Source organism: Heterocephalus glaber, unplaced genomic scaffold (assembly GCF_053883595.1).
Source record: "Heterocephalus glaber isolate CG9 unplaced genomic scaffold, H.glaber_assembly_v1.0 deba00001538, whole genome shotgun sequence".
Classification (NCBI taxonomy): Eukaryota; Metazoa; Chordata; class Mammalia; order Rodentia; family Bathyergidae; genus Heterocephalus; species Heterocephalus glaber.
The window spans coordinates 520,661-537,725 of NW_028258333.1; the positions used below are offsets into that span (position 1 = coordinate 520,661).

At 44.7% G+C, this 17,065-nt stretch overlaps 1 protein-coding gene across 9 annotated transcripts; it reads right to left on the bottom strand.

Moving 5' to 3' along the window:
- Positions 1-399: 399 nt before the first annotated feature.
- Atpsckmt (ATP synthase c subunit lysine N-methyltransferase) lies at positions 400-17,023 on the bottom strand. 9 transcript variants are annotated; one of them, XR_002395125.1, is made up of 7 exons: positions 16,832-17,023; positions 9,112-9,401; positions 7,354-7,485; positions 5,636-5,686; positions 3,561-3,640; positions 3,191-3,372; positions 1,079-1,243 (listed from the first exon to the last, which is right to left on the bottom strand). XR_002395125.1 is itself a non-coding variant. In XM_013072376.3 (6 exons), exons 1-5 carry the CDS (start codon positions 16,890-16,892, stop codon positions 3,563-3,565), a joined length of 612 nt encoding a protein of 203 aa, XP_012927830.2. In that variant the 5' UTR covers positions 16,893-17,023; the 3' UTR covers positions 400-1,243; positions 3,561-3,562. The 9 variants fall into 9 exon arrangements, 7 of the variants coding, with proteins under 7 accessions (XP_012927830.2, XP_004845235.2, XP_021114271.1 ...); XR_002395126.1 differs by having other exon boundaries at positions 3,191-3,427; XM_013072376.3 differs by lacking the exon at positions 3,191-3,372 and having other exon boundaries at positions 400-1,243.
- Between the last annotated feature and the right edge of the window lie 42 nt (positions 17,024-17,065).

Here is a 17,065-nt window from a genome sequence, read left to right on the forward strand (position 1 = left end):
CTCAGGAAACCGAGGCTTGGAGAGAAAAGCCACTGTCCAAGGCTCCTGCTGATGACAAAGCAAGGATCTATACCCACGTGGGCTTAAGTCAAAGCTCACAATCATTTATTATACTTTTTTTTTTTTTTTTTTGCAGTACTAAGGATTGAACCCAGGACATAGGCAAGCACTTTACCGCTGAGCTATACCCCCATCCCCTAAGTTGCCAGGCTGGCTTCAAACTTGGGATCTCCTGCCTCAGTCCCCCAAGTGGGATAACAAGCATGTGCTTCCATGTTCTGCTTATTTTACTCCTTAATCATTACTAGTTAAGCCATCATATCAGGAATCCTCGCTGAGTACTGTACTTCATCAAGTCCATTTAATGGAGAACTTCACTGAGATGTACAGCACTGCCAATTAAAGCTACAAATGCCTTTATTGGGAAGGTATGTCACAATTCCAGAAATGTTAAAATGCATGTTATTCACACCCACTTGCATACATACATATACACGTACACAAATATATGTGTTAGACTCAATAACATGCAGCAATCTACTAATCTTGGAGCAAATGATGCCTAATAAATGCCATAAATATAAATACCTACTGAGTCCTCTAGAAAATGAATTTTTCCATAACGTACAGAAAAGAGATAAATCTTAAGTATGAGTAAAGTTACAGCACAGTGCAAACATTTGGGAATCTGCACACTCTAAACACTGTGTCATCTCATCTGTGGCGTTAGGCCATGTTGTTTACAATGGAAAACGTTGCTGACATTTTCAGAAGCCATGAACCTTTCCATCACTTTCTCATATTTTGACACACCCGAGTGCATGACAAGGCAGTATGCACTTTTTTTAGAATATTCCATTAAAAGTGGATTTTAAATCTTCCTGTTTTCTCTTAACTTCCATTTGTTTTCTCCAAAAGTTAAGGAAGAAACTAATTTTTCAGTCCTTACCAAAGGAAAACATGCCGATGCTGACATGACTGTAAGTTTCCAATGGAAGACGACCACCAACGTGGCAGAGAAGCATGCTCCATAAAGTCTCCACTGGAATGGCCAACTGCAGATGCTGGCCCTTCAGGGCCTCTTCTCCCTTCCCCTCAAAGTGCCCATATCATAAGCCCACACGGTGTCCACTCCGGCTCCAACGACGTGGTCTGGTGTCCAGTGCGGGAAAGGGAACCTGCACGCGATGACTCTGGCGTCCTCCTCAAGTTCCTGTTCAAGTTTCTTCTCCAGCTGTGGCATCTGTGGAGAGCAACAGCCATTACTTCCGTGAATGATGGAGGAAGAGCAGTGATCCCAAAATGCTCTTCTGGATTTATGAGTCCCTGAAAATATTTATAACAAAGATCACTTCAGGGCACAAATACATTACCAAACAATCCATTATCATACAGAGACACATTAGCAGCAATTATAAGAACACCTTCTGGTATCAATTATAAAAGATGCCATTTTTAGCAGATCTCTAGTAGAGATTTCCAGTTTTCTAACTAAAATGATGATATGGCAGTAATTGAAATAAGAAAAAAGTGTTAAATTACTTATCTATTTCACCATACCCTGTATGATATATTTTAAACACATTTTTAACATCTCTGAAACGAGAATAAAACATACAATGGACACTGTCTTAGAATTACTGCTGGCAGTACTTTTTCCTTAACAGCAATGCTGCATCTTCATAGCTAAAGCCCAAATCCTAATTCATCGCTACCATCAATACTAGGGTAACAAAGGATAAATTCCAAGAAAGATAGAAAATTTGTATTCTCCTAACAGCCAGTAAAAGATTCTTTTTAAAAAATGTGTTAGTCCTTGAGGGAAAAATTAAATAAGCACAGAATGAGACAATATGTGTTCTTCTAAAATATCAGAGGTTTTTCATGGTAATTTTGTTCATAAAAAGGATAATTGTAAACTTATTCATATTACCATTATTCTCCTTTTCCCTTTCATAGTTTCATTTATTTCCAAATGATTGTCATATGCTAAGTCAAGATAAACCTAAAAATGAAAGGAGCTATTTTAATCCTAAGAAATTAACTGACTAAATTACACATAAATATGCAATGAATCTGGTTCTTGATATCAAACACAAAGAGAAGCACGGTGTGTCATGCCTGTCTAATGGAATTCAAAATTATTCATACAATTTAGGTTTCAAAGTGACACAAACTCATCTTAGTCTAATTATAGCTTCAAAACTTTAAACACAAGCTAGAACCAGCTCAAAGGCATGAGACCGATCAACCAACCCGCGTGAACTGAATCTGGAGTCTCGTGCACATTGCACTCTCTAGACAAACACTCCGCCCCTGAGCTACCTTCCTGGTCCCACACCTCGCCCAGCTCAGCTCACTGCAACCCTAAGCATCATCTGGGCGCTCCAGCAGGTTCCTCGAGTCTGTCTCTCTCTCTCTCTCTCTCCCCCTCTTCTTGGATCTGGCCGCTAATCCTGTTGATTCCATCTTCACATGCATCCGCTGTGACCGCTTCTCGCCTGCCCACCCACCCTGGTCCACACCCCAACCTCAGCTTCCTGGAGACCCCTGAGGGCTCACAAACTGACTCCGACCCCCACTTCACACACGGACCACTCCCTGAGGCGGCCCCTCTTGGTCTCTGCCCAGCGGGCCCTGCATGCCTCTGCTCTCTGGTCTGTGGCTACTGTCCCTGAGAAGGCCAGTGATCTTCATGACCACTGAGTGTTCTCCCACCGCTTGCTGCTCCTGCAACCCAACTTGCACACACCACTGACCCCACCCTGCCGCTCCCTCGCTTTTAATTCCTCCATAACACCCATCCCTTTCTCCTGTGAGATGCATTTTACACAGGTAGCTATTTAACACCTGCCTCTCCTTCCCCAGGCACAGAAACACCTGGAGGCAGAGTGTTTCCTGCCCTTCACCAAAGCACTGATTCCAAGTGATTAGGAAGGGCCTGGTGCTTGGTGTGTGTGTGGCCTTAGCTGTGGAGTACACAAAGGAAGGCAGGATAAGTGATCCGGTCCTGAGTCATTTTGCTCTATCAGAACATGGTGACAACATCTTTCCTCTTCCACTGCTAACAATCCATAACTAAAACTAAACTGTTCGTTCCTCGAAGTCATGAGAGTGAATGGCCTCTGGGAAGTGTAAGGGTCTGGGTGTGCCCTCCACACTTGGTCACCCGTGTTCACTGAGTGATTACTTTGTGCCCCACAGCGCGGTGCTGGGGCTCGAGGGTCCATGCAGCCACAGTCGATTCCACCCAGAGCTCTCGGCGCAGTGAAGACACAAACACCGCAGCTTCTGTGGCCAGGGCAGGCGTGGTGCCTCGGGAGTGGGAGATGGCACTGGAGCTCGCCTCCTCTCCTCGGGGATCAGGGATGGCTGACAGAGGAGAGGACAGCTAGCCCGTAAGCGTAAGTGTCTATCGATGTCACTCCTGCCAGTGATAAGGGACAGCCCAGGCCTTGGGAAGAGAGACCCAGGCAAGGGCAGGGCCAGGGAGAGGGTGAGAGGCGAAGGAGGAGTGGGCAGGAGGCTCAGGGCCCCCCCCCCCCAGGTGAGGGCCTCACCCTCAGGTCAGGTTCAGCAGGAAGTCTCCAGCGGTTTTTATCAGGGTGTGACAGGCCTGTCCCGGACTGTGTCCTGCATTCTGAAAAGGGGCTCATGTCAAACTGGGGTCTGCAGTCCTGGCAAGGGCACTGCAGAGCCAAACGCGATTCCCGTCCCGTGATGTCAGACGCTGGCTGTGCTCCTACAGCGAAGTTCTCGGGAACCATCGGTCTTCGGGCAGAAGCAGGGCGGAGCGCTGACTGCGCCAGGGTTTCCCCTCCTGGCCGGCGGTCAACTACCACTGGGGGCTTCTGGGGCACAGCACAGCCCGGGCAACGCCGACTCCCAGGCCGCAGCCCCGGCCTCCCACTGCCTCTGCTGCGTAAGGCGTCAGGCCCCCAAAAGCGCGGCTCAGCCTTCCCGACCAGAAGCCTCTGGGCCTCCACGCCCGTGGTCAACACCGCGGCGCGGACACAGCCCACTGGGCCTCCTGCTCCAGGGCGGACAGCTACTCCCCGAGTCTCAGCTACTCCCGGTTTCCCGGGACAGGGACTGCTCCACGCTCCTCGGCTCGGCTCGGCTGGGGAGAACTGCAAAAGCGCTTATGGAAGCGGTAAGACTCCCACTGCCCCGGTGCAAGGCCAGCTCCGTGCACACTGCAGGCTGATGGGAAGCAGCAGGCTTTTCCGAAGGACGCTGCTGCCCCCCGCTGGGCACGCGAAAATACCTCGGCTCAGCATCCTGTCCTCAGCAGAGTTCCCAGGAAGCATGAACCTTCCTTTTAAACGAAGCATGGAATTCAAATGAAAATTACTTATCTCTCAAATGCTAACTATTCCACTTCAAAAGGAAAGCCAAAACATCACAATAAGGAGTAGATCACCATCAAAATTCCACATCAATTCTCTAACACCAGTTGTTCAAACTGACTGAGGATCAGGCCCTTCTATGTGTTTTCACTTCCTGACCAGCATAGACACCCAAGTCTGGTCCTAATCTCAGGGCCAGTGAGAATTACAAACACAAAGAATACCTCCACTTTCAAGAACAGACAACAAAAGCATTTCTGAATTGCCTTTAAACAATTAAAGAAAATGTCAGGCTTTAAACAATTACAGAAAACCTGGTGGAGCACACCTGTAATCCTAGCACTCAGAAGGCTGAGGCAGGAGGACAGCCGCATGTCCAAAGCCAGCCTGGCTACACAGTGAGTTCAAGAGCAGCCTGAACTACATAGCAAGACCCTATCTCAAAAAGAACAAAGAAACAAAATTAAAGAAAATGGTAATACAGTGAAGGTCCTAATAGTAAGAATGAATTCTCCAAGCATTGAAACATCTTACATAAAAATTAAGGATGAATAAAAGAACAAAAATGTAAATTTCCTTTTCTAAAATTAAAAACCATCCATATCAGTCTTATAGTGGCATTACAGTAAACATCTAATTCCACCAGCATTACTACAGCAACAATTATAGACTTTGGAAAGTACAAAGGGATTTATTTCTTCCTCTGGCACGTAAACCAGCAGTTATGGCAGAAGCATCCCACCCTGCCCATCTTGTCAAAGGCTGAGGGACCATTTTCAGCCCAATTCTTCAGTTTTATCACTTGTGAAAGTATATAATCAAAGTTCAATATTCAGTTCTTCGGCAAATCAGTCAATTGGGGTAAATGGAAACTAGTCAATGCATATCCACCCTGAAAACTCTTCCTGCGGAACTGGAGGTGGAATGATCAGCCCTAGGGAACATCCCATTAACTCCCCCGAATGATCTCGCTGCGACTAAGTGAGCAGTTGTGAAAATCACAAACCACTGGCACCTCGTAAAGCCGTTTTCAAATCGGAATTTTTAAGGCGCAGGGAGACAGATTTTTATCTGAAACAAAAGTTCAAAAGTAGGCCTGTGTCTTGTACAATGGAGCTCGGCAGGCCTGAAGTTTTATTAAAGCACCGAGCCGAGGTCCCCTGCTCCCGGGAAGGCCCCGGAAGGCCCCGGACAAGGTGAGGGGCGCTGGAAGGGCAGCGGGGTCCCTGCTGGAACCAGAACCGGAAACGGGCCTAGGAGCGGACCGGAAGCGCGGCCGCACTCACCATCTGGGGCACGCCGAAGACCACCACGTTCGAGTACTGCGAGAAGGTAACCTAGGCGAGAGGGAACGACGGGGATATTAACTCTAAGAAGTCAGACATGAGCGTTTCCCCTTTGCCAATGTGACTTTTACAGACGCCTGAGAGGAACGCTGCTCGAAGCAAAGAGCCCCGCCTTTGCGGAGATTCCGTTCGTGAGGTTTTCAGACGCCTCCATGTAATTCAGCTCGTCCACACTGGGGCTCCATGCGGGCCCACCCCGGGGATCCTGTGACACTCAGTGACCGCTCTACTCCACACACACAGAACCAGCTTAGTAAGAAAACACAAGGCATATGCCGGGTATCCTAGCCCTGGGGAGACCGAGGGAGCAGGATCACTGCGAGTTTGAGGCCAGGTTGTGCTACAGAGTGAGTTCAAGGCCAGCCTGGACTACACAGCAAGAACCTGTCTCAAAAAAAAAAAAATTCATCTGGTGTGAAATCAAGCAAGCCTTTGATGGGACATTTTAGATCTGAAGTCAGACCAGGTGAGCTTCTGATAGGACAAACGTCCCAAATTCCAGTTTCGGATGGGAGAGAAGGCTCTAGGAAGGCCTGGGCGTTAACCTCATGGCAGCTATGAGCCTTCTCAGCCCCCGATCTCACTCTGAAGAGTGTATTTCTTTTCTGCCTTTAATAAATATAAATCCTTGTTACCCTTAAAAAAAAAAAAAAAAAATTCAGACCCACCCGATTTTTTTAGTTTTTCAGAGCCACCAGTTTTATGTTGAACCATTCTTAGACTTCTGATCTCCTCTTCTCTAAATACTACACAAAAAGTGCAGTAAAATGGTCTTTCAATAGTTGAAAAAGTGGGCGGGACAAGTGCTTTGCCAGGCAAAATTCTTATTGCCCCATAAAAGTCTTATTTACTCTATAGAGAGATCGTTTAGTTATATAGTATGAAAAACAACGCAAGCAAAACTCAAGTGAATTTTTATGAGCTACTGATGACAGTATTACAGTGGAAATTCTTATTTAAGAAAAAAATCATAGGGGCTAGGGATTTAGTTCAGTGGCGCTGCACCTGCCTTGCAAGTGCAAGGTCCTGAGTTCGATCCCCAGTTCCAAAAAACAAAACAAGAAAAAAATTATGGAGCATTTCTAAAGCAAAATTATAGGGCCTTTTGAGAGCCCAAATAAACTGAAGTTCCTCACACTTTATGAGGACCAGGAGCCTGGTTAGTGGATGCTTTCTTTTTCCATCACCCATCTCAGTCCCTGTCTAAATGTACAAACATACATGCATGCAGGAAAAAAAAAACACTTGCATGTGTATTAAGAACAATGTATATAAGATCCCCAAGTGAGATGTAAAATCTCATTATTTCATAACAAACAAAATCAGAACATTTTCACTTAGGAAATAAATTGGTAGGATTCACATTACCTATCACAGTGATGGCAAACCTTTTAGAGCTTTCAGAGATACAAACAGCTTGCTGCAGCACATGTGCCATAGGTTCGCTGCCACTGACCTATCATATGAAAAAGCTTTAAGCTTCTACTCTAAAGTTGAGCCTGTCTATAAAATCTATCAGGTTAAAATGTGAACATACTTCATTATGACAAAATATTCGCTTGGATTTTAAATAGTTTTCTTTTAACAAATCTTTCATGTTTTCATTAGTAATAAATTTTTTGATGGCTGTTTCTAGGACCGTTCTCTGCCTTCCATACCTTCCATAAATCTGAAATATAAAATGTGGCTGAGCTGCCTGCTCTCCAAGCTCGGTACCTGGAATACCAAACCAGCCATGGATTTAATTCATAACCAACCGCTGTGAATCCTTCTTCTGCAGCTGCTATTACCTAAAGAGAGGCCAAGATGTATCACAAAGAAGAAAAATCAATATACATAGTCAAATAATATGCATATTTCCTATGTACGTTTATAGTCTTAAAACATCCCATCAAAAAGCACATCCTTTGTCAAAGACACCATTTAAAAATGCCTCCTCACAGGGCCAGGGATTTAGCTCAGTAGTGCCGCACCTGCCTTGCAAGCACAAGGTCCTGAGTTCGATCCCCAGTAATGGAAAAAAAATTTTAAATGCATCCTCTCCAGAGGAAGGTGGCTTTTGGACAGGGTGATGACCAACCTATTAGGACTCAGTTCCTATTTCTGTCACAGACTTCACCTCGAGTATCAGTAAATACTTGCATTGGACAACTGCAAAGTTCATTCTGGTTTAGCCAGCACCTGGGCAGGTCTAACAGGAAGTTGCTGAAAGTCTGCCATGTCTTCCCATCAGTGGGCCAGCACAGCACAGGATGAAATGACTGCACCCAGGAGGATGGTTTTGCAAACAAGTAATAATATTGTATAAAGTATCCTGTCAGGCAGACCTGCAAGTAGTCACACATTTCCTTAGAATTCAGTGACGTGTCCTCTAACCGGAAAGCAGGTAAAGGTAAAATGGAATGCATTTGAACAAAGCCAGCAGTGTCTCCCACCAGCCTTTCAGTGACAGGAGGGAAGTCAAATGGTCCTAGGTCTCTTGACCCACCTGCCCAGCCCCCACCCTGTGGTTGTTCACCTGACATCACCTTCAGACACAGGGCTGCATGGAACCATTTCCTCAGAAACCAGAAGGTACCATTCAAGTATATGAAGGATTCAAATATGGCCTTAAAACTTTCCTCCCAATTACTATATACGTCTCCCAGTTTCTCAGAAATTAACACTGGTGGGCCGGGGATTTAGCTCAGTGGTTCCGGCTCCTGCTTCAAAAGCACAAGATCCCAAGTTCGATCCCCAGTACCAAAAAAATAAACACTGGTGCTTGCCAGAATGGGGGAAAGAAGGGACTGGAGAATTACTGCTTAATAAATTCAATTTCATTGCAAGATGGAAAGAGTTCTGGAGGTGAGTGGTAGTGATGGTTGAACAATGAGAATGTACTTCATATCACTGAATGATGTTCCTCAAAATGGTAATGTGGCAAATCCTATGGTGTATAGATAAAGTTTCCAAAAGGAAGCCAAGTTGCCAAATCTTTGATCTTTCAGTTCAGTGGGGGTTCACCACTGGCTCTTGTTTAGCTCTATAGTACCCCATAGGAATTCTAAATCTATAAATATAGAGAAATGTAAACATAATGAAACTCTGTAACTGAATGTTTCGTCCAATTGCGCTACCTCTATTAGCCCACAGATTTTAATAGACAGTTGATAATTATCGATGAAGTGCTCTTTTTTACCTAGCATATATACAGAGTACTTTCTCCTTTAAGAAGAAATTAAATCTATGAAAAATGAATTCCACACATATGCTGGTGGCCTGACAGTTTAGCCAAACAAATACAACATGAAACAACCACTTTCTCCAACTGTCAGAATGGTTTGGCAAGTCTTTGTGTAAGCCTGTACTATAGTAAATGTAAAGAGAAATTTCAGCCATTCTGGATCCACACTTCAGATGTTCTGACCACTCACAACACGTCCATCACCGCTGCCAATGTCTACCAGGGACCCTCGTCTGTGCCGCAGCATCTTCATCACATTTTCAATCTGCTTTGCAGTTGCAGGTACAAAAGGCAAACAGATCTTCCGGAGGGCTGGTGTGATAAATGGTGTTGCTACAGCATACACGGCCACGAGGGCCCCGCCAACAACACCAGTGAACAAGAGCCCCCAACCGCTTCTCTTCACGCTGCTAGCTTCGGAACTCGGAGGGACACCGTGTCCACACTGTCTTTCTTCTTGAAGCACTTCTGAGGGTGCACCTGCGTTGGCAGCAAGCAGAAAACACAAGTGGCACAAGCTGAAGCCCAAGACTGCACTTTTTTGTGCAACTCATACTGACAAATTGTGCTTTTATATTTAGCTGAATTCAGTCACAATCACATTCCAATTGTGGAATTGTAGGATTCCACAATGAGTTCTAAATCCCACTAACAAAATTTAAATGATTTGAAGAAAATTATTCAATACTGATGAAAAACTGAAATCTTTTCTTTCCAATATACTGCTTTTGTGTGTGTCTCAGAGTCATCCTGAGAAAACAATATATTAAAACCTATCTAAGAGGGCCGGGGATTTAGCTCAGTGGTTTCACTGCCTGCTGCACAAGCGCAAGGACCCGAGTTCGATCCCCGGTACCAAAAAAAAAAACCAAAAAAACCTTATCTAAGGGCCAGGGATTTAGCTCAGTGGTTCCACCGCCTGCTTCACAGGCGCAAGGACCCGAGCTTGATCCCTGGTACCAAAAAAAAAAAAAAAAAAAAAAAAAAATCTAGTGCCTGGGCATGGTGGTGCACACCTATAATCCCAGCACTTGGGAGGTGGAGGCGCAAGTACTGCCAGAAGTTTGAGGCCAGCCTGGGGTACATCGCAAGACCCTGCCTCAAAAAACAAAACAAAAGCCTGCCTCACAAGCGCAAGGTCATGAGTTGATCCCTGGTACCAAAAACAAAACCAAACAAACAAACTTGTAATTTACTAATTCAATGTCTATTCATACAAATTGTAACCACAAACTCTGTTTTTATCTTTTGAATGAAGAACACCTAGACAAATAAGCATGAAAATGTCTACCCTATTTCTAGTAGAATGAAAGGATTCCACATCAAAATTGGCCTGACATCTGTAATTTAGTGGCACAAATACAATTTTGAAGTAACAGAAGAGACAAAAATCAGGTTTTACCAAACTCTTGAGGTTTTTTTGGTACTGGGGATCGAACTTGGGACCTTGTGCTTGTGAGGCAGGTGGCGGAACCACTGAGCTAAATCCCCAGCGCACCAAACTCTTAAGTAAGTATAGTAATAAAGAGACTTATTAATTCTTAAAGCAGATCATGAACAAAAACTAAGTCATTTCAGTACTATCACAAGCATGGAATAAAGCAAAAAGACGCCAATCACTGGCTGCAGAGAAGTGGATGTGGCCTTACGTATCCTCTGTGGCACCCTCATTGGGATAGGAAACTGATACGAACTTCGAATTGATTAATGACAGGCACAGCATAAGATGGGGTGCAAGGCCCCTCTGGAGGCAGCCGTGGCAATGATCCCAGCACTGCCACTTTACTTCTGGTGTGACCCCGAATCCCTTCTCCCCACTGAACCTCTGCTTCCTGCTCCATAAAGCGGGGTTCCAGGTTGTGAAAATGAAAGGAAGAGATGGAGGTACCACACTCAGGATGGGCCAGGTACACCGGAGGCAGAAGTGGTCTCCCCGCTGTCATCAGTTACTGCTGGGGGTCACGCTGAGCCCCACAGGTGTCAGACCAGCTTCCCTGGAGCAGCGGCCCCCCAGCCAGTGAGGGGTGAGGTCAGAAGCCCACAAATCAGTAGAGAGCAGAAGAGGGTGAGGGGCGATGACAACAGGCTTCACAGCTGCTTTGTGGTCAGCATGGCGTCCACAGACCACTGTATTAGTTCATCACTGCATGAAGAAACTGCCACACACTTGTTGGCACAAAAGCACATGCATTCATGAGCACACGTGCAGAGGGTAAGAACCTGCATTGGGGCAGCAGGGCTGCCCTCTTCCCAGAGACTAAGGCAGGACCAGTGCCCTTGTTTTTCAGGTTGGCTTCTGATCAATGCCGCACCAACCTCTGCTTCCATCCCAGCATCTCCTGATGTAACATTCCTGTCTCCCTCTTTCTTTACAAGGACCCCTGGGAAAACACTGCCCCCCCCATAGCCCAGGGTGACCTCCCATCTCCAGATCCTAATTCACATCTGCACAGTTTGCAGTGATTAGAATGTACCCATCTTTGAAGGGTCCACTCTGCATATGGCACCCATGGGCAAGACTACGCGTTCTGCTGAAGTACAAATGTGAATGCAGGGCGCTCCAAAAACGCACACAGCAGCAGATCCAGGGCAGCTGGCACACCTCTGGCATCCCTAGCAAGCAGCATGGCTTTATTCTGGTTTCGGAGGACCTGGGAGAGTTTTCCAAAACTGGTTTCTTCTAACCGAGGATGAATATCTAAAATACAGAACTTGGGCCGGGGATTTAGCTCAGTGGTTCTGCCGCCTGCCTCGCAAGCGCAAGGTCCTGAGTTTGATCCCCAGGACCAAAAAAATAAATAAATAATAAAATACAGAACTGAAAAACTTGAACACATACCAAAACAAAGCAGCCCAATCATTTTTCCTTTTTTTTTTTTTTTTAGATGTGGTCTTGCTCTATAGTCCAGGCTGGCCTTAAACTCATGGCACTCCTCCTGCCTCAGCCTCCTAAATGCTGGGATTACAGGGGTGTGCCACCACACGTGGCAAAAGAGACCAATCAATAAAAGGCCAAATGATGGGGATTTAGCTCAGTGATTCCAGCGCCTGCCTCGCAAGCACAAGGTCCCGAGTTCAATCCCTGGTACCAAAACAAAAGGCCAAATGAACTGAACAGAAATTTCTTAATAGAAGTACAAATAACCAATAAGTATATGAAAAAATATTCAATATCTTTAGCCTAATTTAGGGAAATGCAAATTAAAACTACACTGAGATTCTATCTCACCCAGTCAGAATGATTGTTGTCAGGAATACAAAAGTAATAAATGCTGGTGAGAATGTAGAGGAAAAGGAACCTACACTGCTGGTAGGAATATAAATTAATACAGCCGCTATGGAAATCTGTATGGAGGTTCCTCAAAAAATAAAAATACAACTACCATATGCCCAGCTACGCCAGTCCTCAGTATAGACCGAAGGAATTAAACTCAGCATAATACAGGGATTCCTGCACACCAACATCCCCTGCAGCGTGATTCCCAACAGACAGGATGCAGAATCAGCCCAAGAGCTCATCAACAGATGAGTGAATAAATAAAAGGTGGTGTAGAATACAATGGAGTACTATTCCACCATAAGAGCAAAATTATGTCATTTGTAGGAAAATGAATGGAACTGGAAATAATTGTGTGAAGATAATCCAGATTCAGAAAGGCAAGTATCACATTTTCCCTAATATGTGAAATCTTAAAAAAAAAAAAATGAAAGTAGAAAATAGACTGATTAGACAGGAGGAAGAGAATGAAGGTAGGGGGGATATAAGAGAGGATATTAGAGGGTGAGTGTGATCAAAATTCTATGCATGGGTGAAAAGACCACATTAAAAACCCAGTATTTTGTAAAATTAATAGGCTCTAATAAAAATGTATTTTACAAAACTGGTTTCATAATGAAAAACCAACTTGAGGGAAAAAGTCTGCTACAAGTGCTAGTGATAGAGGTAAAATAAAACTAGGAAAATGTGGCTCATGATGCTTGATAGAAATCCAGTGTTTCCCATCATCTCAGCGATGACTTTGGCACGGTATGGAGAAGCCTATAAGCGACATCAAGGTACATTTGTCTCCCCATGCACACAGCCACCCTGTGGGCATCCTAACAGCACACCGTGGGCCAAGAGGACTTCGGTCACATGCTGCTGGAAGCTCAGAACTTCACCTAGTTGTTTACAACTGAACTAAAGCTCACATTAAGCAAGCTTTTCCTAAGGCATGGTGTGCTCACCAGTAAGACATAGAAATAATTATATATAGTTACAATAATTATCTAATATATAATTATTAATATCTATTCTTCCACAATTTGAAAACTGTTTAAAAGATTTTGAAATCTTTTAATTGCTAGACTGGTTAAATAGCGCATAAAAAGCACTTAGCCCAGGACTGGAAAAGTAAGGGACAACTGGTAACTGCCATTATCCTTCTCAAGACTCATTTTGGAGAAGGGCTCCATTTCTTAAACTTCCTTGAGATACAGTACAATGCATGCACATACAAGAGGCACACCTGACAGTTCGATGCTTATTCATACTTGTGTGCGACTACCACCACCAATTTTAGAACATTTTCATTACCTTTAGAAGAAGCCTTTGTCCTTCAGCTGTCATCTACCCACTTGCCTCAGTCCACACTCCACCGGAACCCCCTACCCCATCCCCAAGTAAGCACTAACCTATTTTTGTCTCTAGAGTCCCATTTTCTAGACCTAGAGGAATGGGATAAAATAGTATGTGGTCTTCTATGACCACATTCTTTCACTTATAATGCCCTCAAGATTCATCTGGGTGTGTGTGTGTGTGTGTGTGTGTGTGTGTACTGGAGATTGAATCCAGGGGCATTCTATCTCTAGCTACATTCTCACTCTGAGCTACATTCCCACCCTTTCTTAAAATTTATTACTGAGACAAGGTCTCATTAAGTTGCTGAGGCTGGGCTCAAAGTCCCATCCTCTTGCCTCAGCCTCCTAAGTAGCTGGGATTACAGAAGTGCCGCCAGTGCACCTAGCTCCACATTATACCTTGTTATCAGTATTTTATTTTTTTATGACTGAATAGATACGTGACTTGTGCGGGTTATTAAACCCACACAAGTCAGGCGATCCAAATTTCCCGTGTAGAGACAGACCCTTCCATTACGCAGACACTGGCCAGCTGAAACACTGTACCATGCACAAGACTGAATGTGAGATGAGACAGAGAGAGAGAGAGTTTTTAACAGGAAGGTGGGTCTGTGTGTATTTTATTCTATGTCTATGTGTATTTTATTCTGTGTACCCTAGGACTAAACAAAGACATTGTTTACATTTTAAAGAAAGATAATACCAGCAGCAATGTGTCCCCTAACAAAAATCAGTTTTCCTTCTCAAGTTTTTATGTCTGCAAGTTTTTCAACCACACAAAGACTTGTACGCAGAAAACAATATCCATGGCCTTTGCCTGAGCTTTTGAAGACATTAGTATGTAAATCCAATGCAACTATATTGGTAGCTCCATTCAATGAAAGATGTATTGATTTTTATCAGTGAAAACTAGTCCCTGAAAATTCAAACTTAAAATCAGAAGCATTTCAACAGATCCTTCTGATTGACCATGTTTAGATATGCAAGACTATTTACTATAATGTAAATAAATGCTAAGAGATTTCTGTCAGATGTGCTCTTTGGAACATGGAACCATTCTATTAAATAGAGCTGTGGTGCGCATTGACTACTTCAGAATCCATTCTTGAAAGTAAAACACAGCACAAGGTTAACCTCTATTCTGCTGTAGTCTCCAGACACTGCCTCTGCTGCTCAGACTGGCTGAAAACCACAACTTCCAAGGACAGATTTGGGTCAGCTAAAGGCAGAGGCAGGTGTACCAAAATGTACAAAAATGTATACAGGTGGGCCAGGGATTTAGCTCAGTGGTTCCGTCACTTGCCTTGCAAGCGCAAGGACCCGAGTTCGATCCCTGGTAACAACAACAACAAAAAAATGTATACAGGGTTCATATTCCAAGTTCAAACCAAAAAGAAAAGGCAGGATTAAAGAACTGGCTCAAAGGGAATTGTGCCCAGGCACATGCTTAAAGTGGGGTTTTTATCTGAAGGTCACAATATTTGAGGGCTATTCAATGTGGACTTGCACATGCATACTAGTTTAGTAACTACAGAATGATGTATTGTACAACCATTCTTGTACTGGCCTAGTATGTGTCCTTTGCTGTATTAGGAAAAAATCACACACACACACACAGTGCTGTGGAGTTTTTGTTTTATTTTGTTTTGGGGGGGGGGTTTCTTTCTGGTGCCAGGGATCAAACTCAGATCCTTCTGCTTGCGCAGCAGGCAGCGAAACCACTGAGCCAAATCCCCAGCCCCCTATTTTGTTTTTTTGAGACAGGGTCTCACTATGTAGTCCAGGCTGGCCTCAGCAATTTTCCTGCCTCAGTCTCTAGCATGCTGGGATTACAGGTGTGCGTGACCATGCCTGTCAAAATGTTTTGACAGAAAGGAAATTGCATAAAGGATGCCATTAGACGTCTATTTTTCATAGCAAGATAATAAGCAAAATCGTTTGCAGGATTTGCCATTTTGCACATGGAAAGACCAAAGTCTTTCCAAAGCAGAAGTGTGAAATAAGCCCCAACTACAAAAATCTAAGATGCCCTTGGACTCAAAACTATCTCATATGCACGTGCCAGCATCTCACTACTCTGTGCTAGTTATGAGCCAGTAACAAATATTTTTTTAAAAAAATAATAAATAAAATACTCTCGGAGCCTCACTCTTAAGTCTAGTGAGGCAGTGGACCAGACATTTGCATGGGCTAATGGATCACGGATCATCCAGTCAGTTCAATTCTTGGTCCTCAGGCCAGGGCTAAACATAATTCCTGCCATCATTTCCACATTTATTGAGCCTGGGAGTTGGAGCCGGGGATTTAGCTCAGTGGTTCCGGCGCCTGCTGCGCAAGGACAAGGTCCTGAGTTCGATCCCCGGTACCAAAAAAAAAAAAATCCTGGGAGTAATAAAGCAGTTGGAGTGAAGAGGGGCTGGAAATTCACAAGTAAATCCAAGCAAGGTACTAACTAGTTAGGTTACCAGAAAATATCTTTCTGAGTCAGCGTAACACGGGTTAAGACACCAGCCGGGACTGGTGGTAAACCCTATTCCTCCTGAGGCGGAGGCAGGACTACAAAACAAGACTCTTTTAAACAAACCAAAAAAGCCGGCTGTGGTGCCACACGCCTGTTAGCCTGTAGTTCCAGCATTCTAGGAGGCTGAGGCAGGAGGATCACAACTTAGCAACTCAGGGGGCCCACCTCAAAATTTAAAAATAGAAAAAGAGCAGAGGATGTAGCTCAGTGCAAATGTCCTCGGTTCAATCCCCAGCACTGCCACCAAAAAAAGAAAAAAAGTGAGACCACTTGTACCCAAAGCAGTAGGCTGTATAATTTGTCTCTTACCATCGGTATAACCTTGGGCAGGTTACTGGATTCTTTATGCAAATGAGGGGTTTACTGAACGAACACTTAAACACTGCGTGCAAAAGACCAGCCACTGTTCTCCCTGGCTCCTTACAGCAGCAGCCCAGTCAGGAGGACACCAGCACTATTACAGCCATTTGTCCAGGCGAGAAATCTGAGGCACAAAGAGGCTAAACAACTTCCAGAAGACGCGGCGAGTAAGTAGCCGACCTGCAACCCCCTTGCAGGCTGCGCGCGAACGGTACCGACAGTAGTCCGCGCCCGCCGCCAGGCCCACGACCTGAGAAACGGCACCAAACGGTAGCCCGCCCGCACACCGATACTGAGGGGCCCCATTGAGGCGACCGAGGCTGCCCGATTACGCCCACCCCACATCCCAGGTAGTCCCCGCGAACCCTCCCCAGAGTTTAAGGGAGACCCCATGAAGTTCCGGCCTCACCTCTTCCTCCCTCCATCGCGAGATTTCCCGGAGAGCGAAACACGGAAGTGGGTTCTACCATCTTCTCAGAGCCAGGGTGGGAGAAAGAAAAAGTTTTGAAGTGAAGGAACTCTTAGTTGGGACTCGCTACTCAGAAACCCTAAGTAATTAAGCCTTAATAAGTGACTAAATTCTAGCTGATCTTGGGTACTCATGGTACTCAAGATTCCCACCCTGTCTTCAAATCCCCCCTAC

Coding starts and splice junctions, on each gene's coding strand:
- Atpsckmt (XM_021258612.2), bottom strand. CDS start 16,892: ATGGTAGAACCCACTTCCGTGTTTCGCTCTCCGGGAAATCTCGCGATG. Junction 9,402..16,831: donor CGCGATGGAGGGAGGAAGAG/GTGAGGCCGGAA, acceptor CTGCCAACGCAG/GTGCACCCTCAGAAGTGCTT. Junction 7,486..9,111: donor GCAGCGGTGATGGACGTGTT/GTGAGTGGTCAG, acceptor GCCTCTCTTTAG/GTAATAGCAGCTGCAGAAGA.